General features: G+C 35.8%; 1 protein-coding gene, 1 non-coding gene and 1 pseudogene across 2 annotated transcripts; 2 read left to right on the forward strand and 1 right to left on the reverse strand.

Moving 5' to 3' along the window:
* On the forward strand, positions 1 to 1,844 carry LOC125197533 (protein RGF1 INDUCIBLE TRANSCRIPTION FACTOR 1). Its single transcript, XM_048096294.2, has 4 exons — positions 1 to 101; positions 191 to 436; positions 537 to 677; positions 1,294 to 1,844. The coding sequence occupies exons 1-4, from the start codon at positions 99 to 101 to the stop codon at positions 1,636 to 1,638; spliced, it is 735 nt and encodes a 244-aa protein (XP_047952251.1). The 5' UTR covers positions 1 to 98; the 3' UTR covers positions 1,639 to 1,844.
* Positions 1,845 to 9,899: 8,055 nt separating this feature from the next.
* On the forward strand, positions 9,900 to 9,973 carry TRNAN-GUU (transfer RNA asparagine (anticodon GUU)). The gene has a single exon. It is a non-coding gene; the product is annotated as a tRNA-Asn (tRNA).
* Positions 9,974 to 11,492: 1,519 nt separating this feature from the next.
* LOC125195082 (protein FAR1-RELATED SEQUENCE 5-like) lies at positions 11,493 to 13,745 on the reverse strand (annotated as a pseudogene).
* Positions 13,746 to 18,859: the final 5,114 nt, after the last annotated feature.

The following is an 18,859-nucleotide window of genomic DNA, read 5'->3' on the forward strand; positions in this document are numbered from 1 at the left end:
ATAATTTCCATAAATAACCGCAGCAAGCATACCGTTAAGCCCTCTCTTCCTCGAGCTTTCATTATTCAAACAAACTATAGCTTGTTCTCTCGATCATCATGGTACTTTCTAACCCTTACTAACAATAATTGTATGTAATTTTGACAATTGATCGTATCATATTAGTATAATTGATTTGTTGTGAAATTAGGGAGGTGAGAAACCTGCATGGTTGGAGGCCCTGTATCTGCAGAAATTCTTCGAGCCTTGCTCAATTCACGACGCAGCAAAGAAGAATGAGAAGAATATATGCTGCTTGGATTGCTGCAACAGCATCTGCCCCCACTGCGTCCTCTCCCATCGCTCCCACCGCCTTCTGCAGATTCGCAGATACGTCTACCATGAGGTCGTCCGCTTGGAGGATCTTGAGAAGCTCCTGGACTGCTCCAACATCCAGGTTTTTATTTATTTATTTATTATCTTATTATCAGAATTTTGAGTTGCTAATTAATTTAATGCTGATGATTAATGGTTTTGTGTGGTGAATTGAAATTCAGGCGTATACGATCAATGCTGCGAAGGTGTTGTTTATAAAGAAGAGACCTCAAAATAGGCAGTTCAAAGGGGCTGCAAACTACTGTACATCTTGTGATAGGAGCCTCCAAGAGCCTTTCATCCATTGCTCTCTCGGTTGCAAGGTACATGCTTTTCCATCTCTCGTTTTTCATAATTTAATTAGTCAAAATCACTACTTAATTCTGTGATTTCTTACTTTAATTGGATGTTTTCATGTTAAGTCCCTACTGTGTGATTGTAATTTCAGTGTTTGAGTACTGAAATTTGAGTTCAGTTTTCATAATTAGCATAGGTCAATACATTTTGTTAAAAGTTGCAAGTATGATCTGAATTTTGAGTTCATCAGTTTCAACAATTAGCATAGTTCATTACATTATATATGATGGATGTAAACTAGAATGATTATCTGAATTTTGAATTCAGCTTCCACAATTAGCAAAGTTCAGCAGAGATTGATGGAAATTAATTGGAATTTAATTATCTGAATTTTAAAATGATATTGTACTAATAAGCACTAGGCAGTATGATTATATAATACAAAAAATCCCAATTGTCATAGTTTTAGAGGCATGAATTAAGGTGCTTTTGAGGCTAGGGTTTTGACCGCTGTAATTATGAGTTGAATCACACGATTACCGTACGTGTTCAGAATTATAAAATCATGAAAACAGGTGGCCATTAAATTTCTAATATTTTTATTATAAATTTATAACAATAATAGTTTGGCATGATAATTAGGTCGAATTTGTGCTGAAGCACTACTATGATTTATCCCAATTGTTGAGAGTGTGCAAGACTCTCCAACTTGGTCCGGACTTCTTCATCCCTCAAGACATCGGCGACGATGAGACGACAAACGAGACACCCCATTCGACCGTGGTGGACAGTAGCGACGAGCCCCTGAGCTCATCATCGGGCTCATCAGGGTCCCACAACATGAGCTTCTCGTGCACCGGGTTCGTGAGGAAGAAGAGGAGTGGGCTTTATGTGTGTAGAAGATTGGCTAATAAGATAAGGGGAGAGGACATGGCCACTAGCATGAGTAGAAGGAAAAGAGTTCCTCATAGGTCACCTTTGTGTTAGGACAATAAAACAATCAAATAATAAATAGTTAATGATTATTAAATTACTCATTTTTTGGGGGGAATTCCATCAAGATTATAAAGAATCATATGAGTTTCTTGAGACATTTTGGGTTAATTATTAATTAAAATACTTTGTCGGGTTGGTTTGTCTTAATGGCATCACGTGGTTTCCCATTTCCCAAGTTAGGGTTTTGTACATTTTTGCAAAATTCAATTCTCGAAATATCAATATTGTTGTATGGTGATTGTATTGAATCGCTTTGGGTGTTTCTATGCAAGGTTGTTGTCTCAAGACTCGAATCCCTCAAAAAACAATCAGACAAATTAATGAAAGTAATAATATAGGCTTTCGACATTATTATATTCTACCACTTGTTCTTATTTCGTGGACGTTTTTTACTGTTTATCATATTTTTAAAAAAATTATTCTAATGCAGTAATAATTTAGTTTTTCATTTTCGGTAAATATTTTATTTGTAACGTTCACAAAATGAAAAATTACAGTAGCTAGGCTCATAGTAGTAACATTGTTTGAAAATGTACAACTGAAGCATTATTCCTAGCTCCTGTCTTCTCTCAGTTGATAGCATTATAGTAGTATAAAATAATTCAAATAATAGGCATTCATTTACACAATTATTAAATGAATTTTGCAGCTGCATATTTTAGTTTCAGTATTTTTCATTTGAGCTAAAAGTATAAAATTACAGGAATCGGATGACATCCCTTTTTGTAATACACTCTTCGAACATTGTAATTTGGGACTAACGATTTGCAATCGTATGGGCTGAGAAAAAAATTAAAGGCCCATTCACAGGCCCTACTTGTAAGCCCATATTGATTCCTTATGCTTAATTCCTGTTCAGGGTTTAGGCCCTAAAGCCCAAGTCCAGTTATAAATTTCTAAAACACTGGATATTTAGTCATAAGCCCAAGTTCGTGTTCAATCGGTTATTGGTTCCATATAAGTAGTATATGAGTATTTAGCCTTTTATTACTACAGTATATGTTTGATAATTTGTGTAACCAAATATGATGAAATTATTCCCTCTATCCCTAAAAATTTATTACTACAATTTACTTAATACAGGTTTTAATAAATGTAATAGAAAATGGAAAGAAAAAGTTAGTGGAATGTGAGTCCTATTTTTATATACATCTCTCTGTAGTAAAGGTGTTTTCTTCGACATGGGATTTAAAATTATTAAAAGTGAGTTAAGTGAAAAGAGAATAAAGTAGGAAAAGAAAAAAGTAGAGGGATGGAGATGTAAAATAAAAAGAAATATATTGTTTTTGCCCAAAAATGAAATGACTCTGCTATAGTAGGACAACCGAAATAAAAATACGACTTAGCTATAGAGAGACAGATGGAGTATTAGTTTTATAATAAAATATAACTCAATTCACTCTCACTCTCACTCACATTTTATTATGAAATTAAAAGTATAACTCACATTCCACTAGCATTTTCTACCCATTTTAACCAACAAAGTCAAACAATCTTTTAAAACATAACCTAGTCAAATGGGTGAGACGTCTAATGAGGACCAGAGGTAGTACAGTTTAGAGACATTGACACTTCAAAAAAATAAAAACTGTATTTAACTAGTTTTCTTGTTAAATGATACTCCATGTAGAACCTAATTGTAATGAAGAAGGCCTCGCGTCAATGTTTTCCCGAAATCAAGATCAACACATGAATTGTGCGTACATCATCCAAATTCCAATTTCCACCACAATAAATTGCATAGATCTTTGAGCCTAAATGCATAATTAAGGAAAACAAAATAGGGTTCTGAAGTGTGCAATGAGGAATGAGGTGGAAGGAATTTCACACACGAAATTCATGGAGAGCACGTGCTTGACTAACCCTAGCTCATGCTCATCTAGTGGCTGCACGTCCCAAATTCTCTTGCCTTTTTTCCCTCTCCCTCTGCCCTACCATCAAAGATATTGCAGATTCCCAATACCATACACCTTTGCCAAAAAAGTCATTAAACTTGTTCATATTCACACCCTATGTTGGTTGACCAACTAAAGTCTCGTATCGTCCGAGAAATTAATTAAAATTCCCTCGAACAAGTGATGATTGTAATGATACGAACAACTTAGTTCGATGCTGTGGGGCATAGGGTATTCGCATTGCTCATTTCGAACGAAGCCTAGGGCTTGAATATAATCTAAAGTGAATTATACCGTGTAGATGTTGAGTCCGAGGGAAATTACTATAAATAGGGCCAAAGTTCTTCCCCAACTCTTCAAGACATTCGAGCCACATCTAACATAACTGGTGTAAAGTTCACTCTATGTCTATTGAGATGGCGACGGAGATCAGTCTCTTGAATCTTAAAAACCCTAATTTCGTATTTGGGGAATTTTGGGCTGCCGCAGTTTCTGATTTCTGCATATGTAGAGAAGGAGACGACGATGATGACGATGATGGAGATGACACCAAAAAAGTGGCGCCGGCAGCCTAATTTAAGGTGCCTAAGCTACTTGTTTAGGGTTATGTAAAATGTAATGTGAGTGTTTTTCTTAAAAAAAAAAAAAAAAAGATATGCTCCATATTTAAGAGTTTCTACTAGCATAGATGTAGTGTTATACATAGTCGCCAAGATCATATGTAAACGTTGATTTACCTCAATAAAAATGACTGGGCATATATGTTTATTACTATAATTTTCGGGGTCATTGTTATTAATTTGCAGGTTAATTTTAAAATGTGTTTTATATCATCCATTTCAGAGTTACTCCGATGAAGTACGCATGAAAACAATAAAGAAATGATATTATATGAAGTTATTGTATACTCAATTTGTGACCGCCATTGTTAAAAAGTATTGATACGTGACCTTGCCAAGTTAAGTTCATCGATCAATCAAATTATTCAGTCACTAATTTTTTTAAAATATAATGTACGTAGTCTGTTTTAATCACATAATCGCCTGATATTTAGGCACTTAATTTTCAATAGTATATATATATATATATATATATATATATATATATATATATATATATATGTATAATGTTCAGTGTCCCTGTCACGATTCACGAATTGCCTCCTATATTAATTCGACTAGGCAAGGCTGAGAAATATCTGAAAAAATTAGAGCACTTTAATTTATGGCATTTGGGCATTGGAACTCTTTTTCGATCTGAGACATCGTTTTGTTAAATAGGTGAAATCCTATTCCTATATCTTGACATTCTTGAAAGATGCCAACCGTTTTTTTACCGTGGGTTTAATTACTTTTTCTTTGTATGTTTTGTTTATCGATCATTTTTATATTTCATGGGTTCTTTTTTTTTTTTTTTTTTAATCTTTGATTCCACTCTGTATGTGCTCGCCACTGAGCACTGTGGATTTGTGCAATTGAAGAGCTATCTGAAACTGTTGAGATCCATATAAAATATCCACGAGTTCAAGCACTAGCATCGAAATTATAATTCTTTGAATATATTTCCTCAGGAACGTAATCAATTGCTAATTAATTACCAATCCCAAATTGAGACCAATTTTCAACCATTAGATTAGAAGATCTTGTGGTTAATATAATGTCAAGTGTAATATATTTTAAATTTAAATAATTATTAATTAAATTAAAAGGATATTAATGTCAAATTCTATATGCAGTAATTATAACTAACTACTTTCTCTCTCCTCAAAATCATCTCAAATCTTTAAATTTACGTAACTCTTTCAATTTAAATTATTTTTTCGCAAAAATATATCAAATTAAAGATAATTTAATAAGGATTCCAACGAGATCTCAATTGCATATGTTCCGACGATGTTCGGGTGATGAAATTTGATAAATTATATTTCAATTTCCGTACACGTTGATAAGCAGCTATTTTCAACAAATGCAACAAAAAATCTCAATATATTGTAGGCAAAATCTCAATATTATGCATGTCCAATCTCAATAAAAATGTGTTGATATTTTCTTGTCCTTGTGTTGATATTCTAATGTCATATTGTTGATATTTGTAATACACAATGTTGATATAAAAAAACACTCACGAAAATTATCATATGATAACATAATGACGATATTACCCTTTTGTTGATATTTTATCTACTATTTATTGAGATTTTGTGAGCTTTAATCTCATCCACTCATTTTAAAATTCAAGGGTGGAGATTTAGTCTTAATTTTGGATTAGGGTGCTAAAAGCATTAGAATAGGACCCTATTTCCTCGTAATATAATTATAATCTAGGATATGATTCTTGAAATTATAATTCTTGGAAATATAATTCCTCACAATATAAGTACTAAAGAATAGGATTCATCTATTTGGAAATATATCAGTATTCTAACACTATAATTTCATTTATTTAAAATAATTTTTTAATAAGAGAGTTCTCTATTGCTGGAATAGCATTAAAACTATAAAAGCAATACAAACTAATGTTATTTTAAAATAAAATTTGTATTTGAATCAGACACATGAAGACTATACATTGACTCTTAAGTCATCAAGTAGAGATATAAATTAGAAAACATCACAAGCTTGATCTAATTTCAGGACATTCTGAATCAACATGTTGATTGTAATAAATACAAAAAAAATAAACAATTATAAATGGATCCATATTTTTATTGATGAACTTACAACGGGGATTTACATGGATTTATAGGCTTTTACAATCAATACGTTGTAACTCATGTATCAATCCTAACTAGGTAGTCTATCAATCGAGAATCACTCCTCTTGATTTGTGATTTGGTATTCCTTCATATAGTATTCAGGATTCAAATTTGGCAAAGTATTTTCCTCAATTTTCTCCTTGATAAAATGATTGAAGATTCAACCCTACTATCAATTTCTTTCGCCATAATATTTCGGTAAGGCAACTTTTGATCCTCACATAATTCTCCTTCAACACTGGACAGTGCCACTATCTTTTGTTTCTTGCTCATCAAAGTCACCAAGTTTTCTCCTACGAATCGAAGGTGAACTATCATGCGATAGATATTCTATCATTCAGATTTTTGGCCCAATTAGCAATAGTGTACCCATGTATATCCAACTGGCCCAATTATTAATTATTATATATGCATAATCTACTACGAGATGCACGCAACATTTTGCATGTATGATAGCCTAATCGATCAATTGAAGACATAAACGATTTAGGTAAATAAAATTCAAAGATCACATATTGAAAAATCTGACAAAGCGAGTATTAATTCGTGATAGAAAATAACATATATGATATGTACATAACTAACGGAGAGTATATTGCTAACTCAATACCTAATTGCTAACTACAACTAAATAATAGCCATTAGATATTCAAATTAAGGGCCTAGATCATCAACTAAGAAATATCAATACGATCAACAAAAAACGTCAATAAAGCCATAGGATTAATTCCATAAAATATCAATAGGGGTATTAATGTCAATTAACTACATGTTTAGTTATAACTAACTTTTAAAAGAAATCTCAAAACTTTAAATTCATATAACATATATCAAATTAAAGATAATTTTACAAGGATTCCAACGATATCATATATGCATATGTTCCGACGTCAAAATTTGAAAAAAAATTCGAAAATTTTTCAATTTTTTCGTAAAGCAGAAATGTCAACATACTATATAAAATATGTCAATATAATACATGTAGAATGTCAATATAAGCAATGGGTTAACATTCTTAAAGTATCGTGTTGACATTCTCAAAGCATTGTGTTGATATTTCCGAAACACTATATTGACATTTTCATCTAAAACCCTAATTTGGCGTTTTTTTTTTATCTTTTTTTATTTTATTAATAAAAACGAAAATTACACGTGGCAAATTGTAGACCACACGTTTTCTAAAATCCTATGGCCTTAAATTAGTTGTAGTTAGCAATTAAATGATGAGTTAGCAATTGATCACTCCCCCATAACTATATAAGTTAAATTACAAAATGTAGACAAACCTCCCAACAACAAGATCAATAGAATATTTAATATTTAATAATCAAATGGGCTAGGTTGTTTCTTTTTGTGGAACTTGAGCTTGATCCAATTCCAGCTCTTGGAAGCCCCCTTCTTGACCTTCTTGGCCGCCACCTTCGAACTTCTCTTTGGCCACCTCCGCCGCGTATCTCAGCCGATCCGACAACTTTGGTGGCTGTCCCAGCCTCCGCGGCTGCTTTGGCGTAGGCGAGTACGACCCTTCGGCCCACGGGTTGTCGTACATAGTGATTGGTTTTTCAGATCACCTCAAGAAAAAAGACCGGCCTTCCTTGAGAAGATAGGCCTTTTTTGGGGAGGAGGCTTCTCGTTTTTTCCGTGATTTTCTATTGTTAGGTTTCAGATTTATGCCTTTTATATTGGAATGGTGTATGATTGGGAGGAGGCACTTGAATCATGCCAATGGTTTAGGGTTTACTATAAGTAGTAGTTTTCGGTTTTAATTTGCGTTTTAACACACAATATGATTTAATTCTTCATTTGTATATGAACTAAAACTTATGCGTATAAAACATGAATATTTTATAATTATTCTGATTTATTACACAATTATTAATATCTCCCAAATTAGCATTGATGTATATGTTTGTTAATGCAATATATGGCGATAAACAAAGGATGTATACTAAACAATGTTGATCGTGCAAAAATTTTGATTTGAGGTGTTGAGTCGTACAACAAATAATTACTACATATCATTTGATAAGTCAAAGGGTTTGAACCATCACATTTCAGTTTTTTTTTACATCAAGGCCGGAGATCGGGTTGTTTTTCTTGAAAAAAAATATATTAAAAATTCGTGTATTTACAGCCAAAGAACCTTTTAATGAATTATTCCTTTTAGTTGTTACTCAGATTTTGCTTTGTTACTTTGGATATTTTCAAGGATCGGGTTGATAGACGTGTTCATATAATTCGCGATATATAGTCCTCGGTGTTAATTTATCTAAACATAATACTCCGTATAACTTAATTATAAATTTATAATAGAGAAGAGGCCAAAACTAGCTTTGAATATTTGCCTATTTTATGATTTTGGTCCCTTTACTTTTTGAATTTTTGCATTCTGAACATTTCAACTCATATCACATTGGTCTTACACTAACAATTCCGTCAATTTTACACGGTTTTAACCCGATTTTGACTGATTTTTAAACGGTTTTAACCTGAATGGGTATGTTAAAACCATTAAAATCGGTCAAAATCGGGTTAAAACCGTTTAAAAATTGACGGAATTGTTAGTGTAGGACCAATTGTGATACGAGTTGAAATATTCAGGATGCAAAATTTCAAAAGATAAAGTGTAGGACTAAAATCTTAAAATGGACATATCAGGACCAGTTTTCATCCATTTCATTCCTTTGCTTGGTAGTATATTTTTTACTTAGCATCATTCCTTTGAAATCACTATTCCATTCCCCATGTAAATATCCATTCCTTCTGTTTAACAAAGAATTGGTCATTTCATTCCATTCTCATCTCTTCTTAGTTTAGATTTTAACAATATTATATTTAAATATTATCTTAATTTTATAATTTTTAAATGTTACTATAATAGGGTTATGATCAATTGCTAACTTTCTTAAGTTGCTAACTTGCTAATTTATCAACGCAGTGTATTAAACATATCAATACGATGACATTAAAATGTCAACACATAATTTTGTTAAACTTCAATATAATGTGTTGATATTATGTGTTGACATTTTAATGTAATCGTGTTGACATTTTTAATACACTGTATTGATGAGTTGGCAAAATTAGCAACTTAAATAGTTAGCAGTATAACGCACCCCTACTATAATAAAACTAATATTTCAAAAAATTTAATAATTGAAAAAAAAAATCTAAACACTGGAAACAGACAATTCCAAGGGATGTTCCAATTACAGATCCAATTCAAACTTGATAACATTATGTTCGTAATAATTAATTTAGTAATAACAATTAATTAAAACTGAGATTAAATTATAAAATAATTAATTGTTCAGATTTTATTTCTCAAGCATAAATATGAAATCAATTAAGTAATAACAATTCTAATACTCTGTATTCTTTGCACTTACCCAATACAAGAATAGAATGGAATTATCATTGCATTTCAATCTCCATTCCATAATATAAACATAGGCTAAGATATTCAATATGTAGTTTGAGGTTCCATTTCAGAAAGTTTTTCCTATAACACATTAATTTTCACACTTAAATTGTGGTAGATTGAGATGTAGAAGAAAGAAACTTAAGTGTAATAGTAGATTAATCTATTAAATTAACAACAAGCTGGAATAGCTCAGTTGGTTAGAGCGTGTGGCTGTTAACCACAAGGTCGGAGGTTCAACCCCTCCTTCTAGCGATTATTTTATTCCCTTTTTTTTCTTTTTCTTTTTTTAATTTATGGGCTCATTTTCGTGTTTTCAATTAATTCCCTAATTATTGGGCATAGGTATTGGGCTCTGGTAAGTATTAGTATTACAAATACTTATATATACATACGTTAAGATATCAAAAATCCAAATTTTGGAGATCGTTTCAGTGAGTTTTAATTATACAAACATACGTACACAAATCTGAAGTACATTAATTTCGTCCAACAATAACTTAATATCTTTAAGCATTGTTTTTTTATACATATATCCGCATTGGGAATATATAATCAAGCACATATATCTCGGTGCGGATCACCTCCCGCATCTCCTAATTCATCTTCAAATCCACAAATGTAAAACTGACATGTGGATAATTTTTTTTATATATAAAAAGCCTATTAAAACTCAAACTATTCAAATCTATCTTCTAATCCATGAATGAAAAATAGACACATGGATCTTCTTAAAAAATTAAGATTATACTAAATATCAAAACTACCTTCAAAACAATTTCTCTCCATGTCTTCACGAGAAGCTGGTTCTCTCTCCTAAAGTTTCTGCAAACTAACTCTCCTAAAATTTTTTAGAACTAACGAAACAACCTTTAAAATAATTCTCTCAATATCTTCTCTAACGAGAAGCTGGTTCTCTCTCCTACAATTTCTGAAAATTAATTTCTAAAAAGAGCTATGAAAAAAACTTTTTGCCTGCTTCAAATATTGAAAACAGCAAATAATTTTAAACCATATTTTTGTTCAAACTTCTACAAAGCTAACGGTAGAAAACTGAAATTAGCAGTAATTGCAAAATCCTAAGAGGTCGATCAGCAACATGGATACATCACAGGATATAGGAGAAAAGAAAAGCTGGGAGATGTGAGTTACCAACGCTGATAGAAAATAACAGAAGCATCCACACTAATAATGATTAATGAGTGGCATTGCATATCTCCACATTCTTCGTAGGCCTGTTTACTTATCATCTTTCCAGCATCAAATATTCATTTTTTATACATAAACACCAAGCTTTTAATGAAATGCAATGCGTAAAGCTGAAAAGAGCTATGAAATGAGCGACACTACACAATCAATTCACTGCCACATAGCTAATTCCTTACATATATATATATATACTCTAATACATATTCACTTCACATCAAAGTTGCTAAAGACAATAATTCCTCTGCTCTTATGTATAGAAGTACACTACACAATCAATTACTCCCATTAAAGAATCACTATTTCTAGATTATTTTCCCGCAAAGCAGCAACAACAAAATTTCAAATATACTCCAACCAAGCAGCTAAAATAATGAAACCACAAAATTACCATAAAAACTTCAAAATAGTTCACAGCAAACTAATTGAGTACATCAATTTTTTTCTAGTTCAAGCTCTAACACAATTGGTCTTTAATGCATAAAAATTTCAAAAATAGCAAAACAGTAATCCAGATAATTTGCTCTTCTTCATTGCAAGCAAGCTTGAATCTCTTTCTACGCCCAATTTATGATGTATTTTGAGGATCAAAAGCAGTGTACGATAAGTTCCAGTAGTCATCATTGATAAGCACAATCCCTTCAGATTCCCGCGTAGAAGAAGCTTTCCTGTAGTCATCATTGATGAGCACAATCCCTTCAGACTCCCGCGTAGAAGAAGCATGTTCCGCACAACTCTTTATTGCTTTTGATTTCCGCTTTTTACTGATAGCCTGTTCCAAAGCATTCTTCGGTCTCTTACATGTTTTGTATGTAACCCTTCCTTTAGGTTTCAAGCCTTTGATTTGATTTTCATCGCAGTCACCTTCGGTTGCAACATCTCCGACCTTCTTTGCCTCAACAACAACACTTTTTCCCTTCTCTACCATTCCATCAATGGCGTTTCCCATTTTCAAGAGACATTCCATGGCATAAGCAAAACAATCTTCACTCTCGGCTGCCTTGCCTGTCAATTGTATGAATGAGTGACATAACTCTTTATATCGTTGTTTCTTTCGGGTTTTTTCATCAACAACAACAGCTCCTTCCTTGCAAACTCTTGTCATCCCACTCTTAGCATGTTTGGTCCATCGCTTTAAGATATATTTATCGGGTATTCGCATGACATTCATTAATGTAAAGACTTTTAAACTATGTGAGCATAAAATACCCGAGAATTCAAACTTTCTACAGCTGCAAGAAATGGAACCTTCACTGGAATCGTATGTGACAATATGTTCATAAGCCCGATCAAGAGGTCTAACCTTATATATTCTTGAACTTCCAAGTTGACTCTCACTCTCAATCTTGCTTTCGAATGTCTTCCTCAACTCCTCATTAAATAAAGCAAATACCTTATGTGTATATATGGCAGCTCCATGCTTTAGGAGATGGAATGGAAAAGTCATGACAAGAGAACTTTGAGCATTTTTGAAATCTTCAGCAACTTCTTTCTCGCGTCGATCATCTATCAACCTTTGAAAATGATGGAACACCTCAACAATGTTGTTTTTATAATTTACATAATGTTTCACAACAGCATTCATGCACTCACTTCGTTGAGTTGTTATTATATCAGCGCAAAATGTATTTCATCCATATACCAATGCCCATTTTTCCCTTAGAGAAAACATTCTTGCCAACCACTGATTATCTTGCAAGTTGTATTTCTCTAACATTTCATTCCATGCCCCGAGGAATTCCGATTCTTCTTCAAAGTCGTACACACAACGACTAAAATCAGCTGCAAATGTGTTCTTAAAACTCGAAAAAACACTTGAAAGATGGATCGCTGCATTCTGAAAAATGTGCCAAACACACAAGCGATGGTAAGTAGATGGCCACTTGGAAGCTAAAGCAGCGCTCATCGCTTGATCTTGATCAGTTAAGATCGTCTTTGGTCGTTTTCCCATCATGGCATCTTCAAATGCACTAAACAACCACTCAAAAGTTTCAATTGTTTCGTCGTATAATAGTGCTGCACAAAACACAACTGTTTGTTTGTGATGATTTACGCCGACGAACAAAGCAATTGGTCTACCATCTCGATGTTTTCTATAGGTAGTATCAAAGCAAACAACATCACCAAAATGACCAAAATCTTGTATCATTCTACCATCGGTCCAAAATATATTGGTAATTAGATCTTCCGCGTCCAGCTGTATTGCATAGTAAAAGTGTGGATCCTCACTTATCATCCTTTGTAAATATTGTAACACACCTCCACAATCACCTTGTTTAATCCCCGAAGTCCTCTTAGTTCTCAAATAATTCTTCAAATCAATATGAGTGAAACCAAGATGTTGAATTCCACCAGATTCTTTTGCCATTATATCCAGAATTTTCTTTGGAGGCAACCCACAACTTTGAGCATCATCAACTTGAGTTTGTTGAACATTAGACAATTGCCGGAAACATCTAAACATGTAAGACTGTTCCGGATCACACAAATCATGATTGTGTTCTTCAACAAATTTCACAATACGAAACTCTCCACTGTATCTACAGTTGATTTTCAACATAGCCTTACATCCACACCTAATTTCAGGACGAGGTCTCTTCACTGTAACAACTCGACTGTCTGTTGCTCTAAAACCTTCTTTACAACAGCAAAAAGTTACGTCCAAAGCCTTGCCTGTAATTGGATCCTTATGAGCAGATATTTTTCGAGTTCCAAATCCTGTTGCTTTAGCATAATTCATATAAAAATCATATGCCTCAGCTTCGGTTTCAAACTCCATTCCCATCTTAGGAATAGAGTCTTGTGATATAGAATCATCCATACCTACAAATAAAAAATGAAAAGTAAACAGAAACAACATCAACTTCTTTAAAAAAAAAAAAACCATGCAACAAATCAAAATCCATTCAACCATGTTTCACTTTCAGAGCTCCAAACATTGCCACTTTCTGTTTTTTCTATTATATAACTTTAAGTACATATTAAAGAAAACTACTTAGTTAAGATTTTGATTTTATGTTTAAAAGATTGAACATACATATCTGTAACAATTTATCGAACACAAAACAATTGTCTATAATAAACAATTGTTCTAACATAACTCATTTAAAAAAATGCAACTGAGCCATAACGTGAAATCAGAATAAAAAAATGCAAAATTTTTACCTTTTTGGATGCTTCAAAGCAATTACTTGTGAATGCTTTTTATCAAATAGTATATTGTGAGCTTCAATGGAGAAGCTTCAATGGAGAACGAGATGAAAGGTTGATTCTGAAAATGAAGATGAAAGGTTGTTTTGATATTTTGGTGATATTTAGGGCGGTAATTTTAGGCGGTAATCTTGGAAATATTTTAATTTTTTAAGAAGATTCGAATAGTTTGAGTTTTAATAGGCTTTTTATATATAGAAAAAGATCATCCACATGTCAGTTTTACATTTGTGGATTTGAAGATGAATTAGGAGATGCGGGAGGTGATCCGCACCGCATATATCTTGCCAAAAAATGCAGTCTCATCCCGTTATTTAGAATTTTAAATTTTCAAATAAGCAATAAATGTGGCCTAAATCCAAGCAAACCAGAATAAATTAACATATATTCATATAACGTACTACTCCTATAACATAGAAAAATTTATATAGATGAACATGAAAACGATCATGGATTCTCTTCTCTCGGATCAATGCTGATCGACTACATATCATACATTGACTTGACTATTTGAAATAGCTAGGCTGCCACGGCGACACATGAGTCGGCGTCATCGTCATCGTCATCGTCGCCCTCTGGTGTTGTAAACTGGTTAAAACCACAAATCAGTCGAGGCGCCTCCAACCGATCTCCGAGCTTCTCGCCACAAACAATCGCCATATTCGGCAACACAAAAACTCAAAATATAGTATGAACTAATGTTATGGCTTGAGTGTTAATTTAAAACATGCTATATCATCTCCAATTTATAGGTCGGAGTCGGAATTGTGTGGTCCAGTTGAGGCAGTGAGAAAATGTGGAGTTGTGTAGCTATCGAAGAGCACGATTTGTAAGGCAGAGGAATTTGAGAAGAGATGCAGGTAGTTGGCGTCCACAAAAATACGTGCATAAGGCGTGCTCATGGCGGGAGGCGCCATGCACGTGTGTGCGCGTGTAGATTCTTCTCCACCTCATTGGATTTATTTCCCAATTTTCAATCTTTTTTTCTTCGCCTTTTTGTCACCATGCAAGGCTTGCTAGCTGTATAGAAATTAGAATGAACTAGACATTTAATGTCTAGCTTTTTTGGGTGGTAACATCACATACCTCTAGCAAAAAAAAAAATAATAATAGTACTATTAACCCTAGCATTTAACTTATTCACGAATTAAGTTTTTTGTTTCTAAAACACCGCCTACCCTTGAAGGGCATTTTTGGCATTTCAAGATTACGTTGACATGTACTTTCTGCCAACTTTTGCACGAATTCAGTTAAATTTAATCCAACATTTCTTAAAAACTTTTAAAACTAATTCGATTTTTGACCTTATTCTGTAGCAGGCTCAATCCAAAGGCGATTTGTCGACAGGACGAATATGCCACCTGGAATCTTCAAGCTTGAACATTTAAGAGAAGTCGCAGCCGCCGGGAACCGCCGGCAGCCCAATCCTTAAATTCGACTTTATAAGAGCATCTCCAATAGCGGCTAGCCGATTCGCGTCGCTAGCCGGTCGGCTAGCCGAACCATTGGAATCGGCCAGCGCGTTTTCAGCGAGAGAATAGGTGAGCGCACGCCGATTTGTGGGCGCTCGCCGATGCGCTGGCCGCCATTGTGGCGTGCCGATCGACGAGCGATCGGCCAGCGGTATTTTTTATTTAATTTTTTTTGAAATTTTTAAAAAACTATATATTCGCGATTTTAGTTTCATTTGCACCACTTGTTTTAACGAGTTTTCTCTCTCTCTAAATTTCTGTACAAGAGCAACATCGAGCGATGGACAACAACAACGAGTTCAGTCCGGCGACGAGCGGATCTCAGACTCCTACGGTACCCGTGGGTAGGGATGTCAATCTAGCCCGAAACCCACGGGTCGACCCGAGTTACCCTGTAAAATTATAGGGTTAGGGCCGGAAAATCGAAACCCATATTCAGAAGTGGGTTACACGGGCTAACCCGTTCGGGTCGGCGGGTTATACGGGCTGGCCCGGGTGGGTTGCGGGTTAGCCCACGGGTTGAGCATTTAATATAAAATATAATTAAAATTTTGGATTATATGAAGTATATTTGGTAATATCAATATTCAATATAGTACAACATTTGATATGAAGAATATATGGTAATTATGTCTTCTCTCTCAAATTAAGTTAGGGTTATATGAAATGCATGATTTCCATTTAATTGTAGTCAGATTCATGTGTGATATTAATTAAACGATATGTTTATCTATTTTGTTTCAATTTTCAATTACTATTACTTTCTTTCTCTTGATTACTTTGATAATACTTTACTGTTTGCGACAATCTACTTTTTAATAATTTAGAATATTGGATTGAATAGAAAGTAACATATAAGATTACTATTGACCCGAATAGCCCGTGGGTTAGCTCGAAACCCGAAGACTTGGGGTTAGGGCCGAAAATTTATAACCCGAAAAATTCACAGCCCGAACAACCCGCACCCAAATAGCCCGACAACCCGAAGGGATTGGCCCGAACCCGAGCGGGTTAGCCCAATTGATATCCCTACCCGTGGGATCTGGATGGGGCCAGATGGGCAGGCAGATGGGCCAAGGGTTTAACGTCCCTTGGCAACAGTTGATGGGGATGATGGCGGGAGTGCAGGGGAGGATACAGTGGGGGATGTCGGGCGGGGGGCAGGCCAGCGGTGGGCAGGCAACGCTGGGGTGGGGAGGTATGCCCCAGATGCAGCAGCAGATGCTGCAACAGATGATGGGGATGATGCCGGTATGGCAGGGAGGGATGCAGCCCGGTATGCATCACGGGATGCAGGGGTCACCGGGGGGGGGGGGGGGGGAGGACACGGTCTATCGTCCCTCTCTTGATTTTTTGACGGCTTCGTCTCACACGTCGACCCCAGTGGAGACGCAGTTCATTGGGGATGACCGTTTCTCATTGCATGAGCTGGGGATCGATATCGGGGAGGCGGACACTCCCGTTCCAGCGGGTCGGGCCGCACCAAAGAAGAAGAAGAAGACTAAGGGGAAGAGCAACGTGGTCGGCGAGTCGTCGCAGCCGGCTGTTGACGACACCCCTACGCGGAGGAAGTGGACGGAGGATGAGTACGCCGCCCTAACCAAGGTGTGGTTGTCGGTTTTGGATGATCCGCTGGTTGTTCGCAATCAGCGGATTGTCAACATGTGGGCTAAGATTAGAGCAGCCTACAGGAGGTACTGCCCGCACGGAAAGTACTACAGTGGGGAGGAGTGCCGGAAGGGGTGGGAACGCATCAGGGCCGCGGTCGGCCGATTTTTAGGGTTGTACACCAACGCCCTCCGCATGATGACTAGTGGGCAGATTGAGGAGGACGCCCGGAGGGTAGCGGAGAGTTAGTTCCCCGTGAAGGGGACTTATAAGGAGTTCACCTTCTGGGAGTGCTATCTGGAGCTGAAGGACTCCGAGAAGTTCCAGGCGGGGGTCGATGCTGGGTGGGCGAAGAAGCAGAAGCTGAACTACTCCGGCGATTACAGCGGCTGCAGCGGCGGATCCCACGACCTCCCCCCGGATGCTGAGGAGTTTCCGACCCCTCCATCCTTTGCTCGTCGCCCGGTTGGCCAAAAGCGGGCGCAACGGGCAGCGAGGGGATCCTTCCCCCTATCGCCCCAGGAGGTCATCTCGGTACCCCCCCCCCCCACGGGCGTACACCTTATTCTCGCGTCAAAAAACGCGGGAACAGATGTACAAGGTCTTCCAAGAGTGGAGGGCCGCAACTGACCCCACGGAGAAGAGGTTTCTTCGCACGATGCTCGACAACATGCAGGTGGATTTGGATGCCACGAGGGCACTGATGGGGGGCTCAGATGCGGGCTCAGATGGCACCGATGTGGAGGTCCCAGGTGGCAGCGGCAACGGCGGCGAGGATGACGACGACAGCGACGGCGATGAGGAGTAGAGAGAGGCGAGGCTCGTGTGTGGAAGCCTGGTTTTTTTTATTATGTACTTTTTTTATCTATGTATCTTTTTTTATTTAAATGAAATTAATGAATTTTTCCGTATATGTCTCGTAAATTTAATTCCGTAATTTATCATAAATTTAATTCTGTAAATGTAGTTGTTTTTGAATTATTTTTATTGAATTATTTTTTAATGTAGTTGTCTCGTATATTTGAGTAAAATGATGATGTGGATGGTGGAATTTTAGTGTTGTTGACGTGGCAAGGAGAGAGAGTGGCTAGCCTATGGCTGGCCTAAAGCCATTGGAGATGCTCTAAAGGTAAAACTCAATAATCAAGCAAAATTTATTCATACAGATGAGGTAATTTCCCCCAATTCTAAGTAACTGAAATCATTATATGCTGCTAGTAGGCCTGTCAAATTGGGTACCCGTGGATATCCGATCTCAAAATTCTCAAAATTCAATACCCGATACACGACCCGAATTTGATTTCAGGTACCCGAATCCCCGACTCGGGTATCCAGTAGGTTTGATATACTGAAAAGCATGTTTCGAGCAAGTTCCGCGCGAATAGAATCTTGCTTGTATACGTAAAACTCTACAATCCACTTTTAACCCGATTCAGTATTATTCGAGCAGTCTCGCACGAATAGAATCACTATTATTATTACATTGTGTTTGCTTGTGCATTTATAAGATGTTTTACAAACATTTAAATGCATAAGAAGTAAACAAAGTCTAAGTCTTTTGCTTAGTAGACCGGTTGTGGGCGTCGTCCACTTTAAGGTAACACGGTCAGATCTATGCAATGCTTTGCAAAAGAAAAAGAAGAAT

The sequence above is a fragment of the Salvia hispanica genome, chromosome 4 (assembly GCF_029641045.1).
Source record: "Salvia hispanica isolate PSC_SH4W2 chromosome 4, Shi_PSC_v1, whole genome shotgun sequence".
In the NCBI taxonomy this organism is placed as follows: Eukaryota; Viridiplantae; Streptophyta; class Magnoliopsida; order Lamiales; family Lamiaceae; genus Salvia; species Salvia hispanica.

Bases quoted from the DNA above. Each gene is read 5' to 3' on its own strand.
- LOC125197533 (XM_048096294.2), top strand. The intron at 437-536 runs GTTTTTATTTAT...ATTGAAATTCAG, and splicing joins TGGACTGCTCCAACATCCAG to GCGTATACGATCAATGCTGC. The intron at 678-1,293 runs GTACATGCTTTT...CATGATAATTAG, and splicing joins ATTGCTCTCTCGGTTGCAAG to GTCGAATTTGTGCTGAAGCA.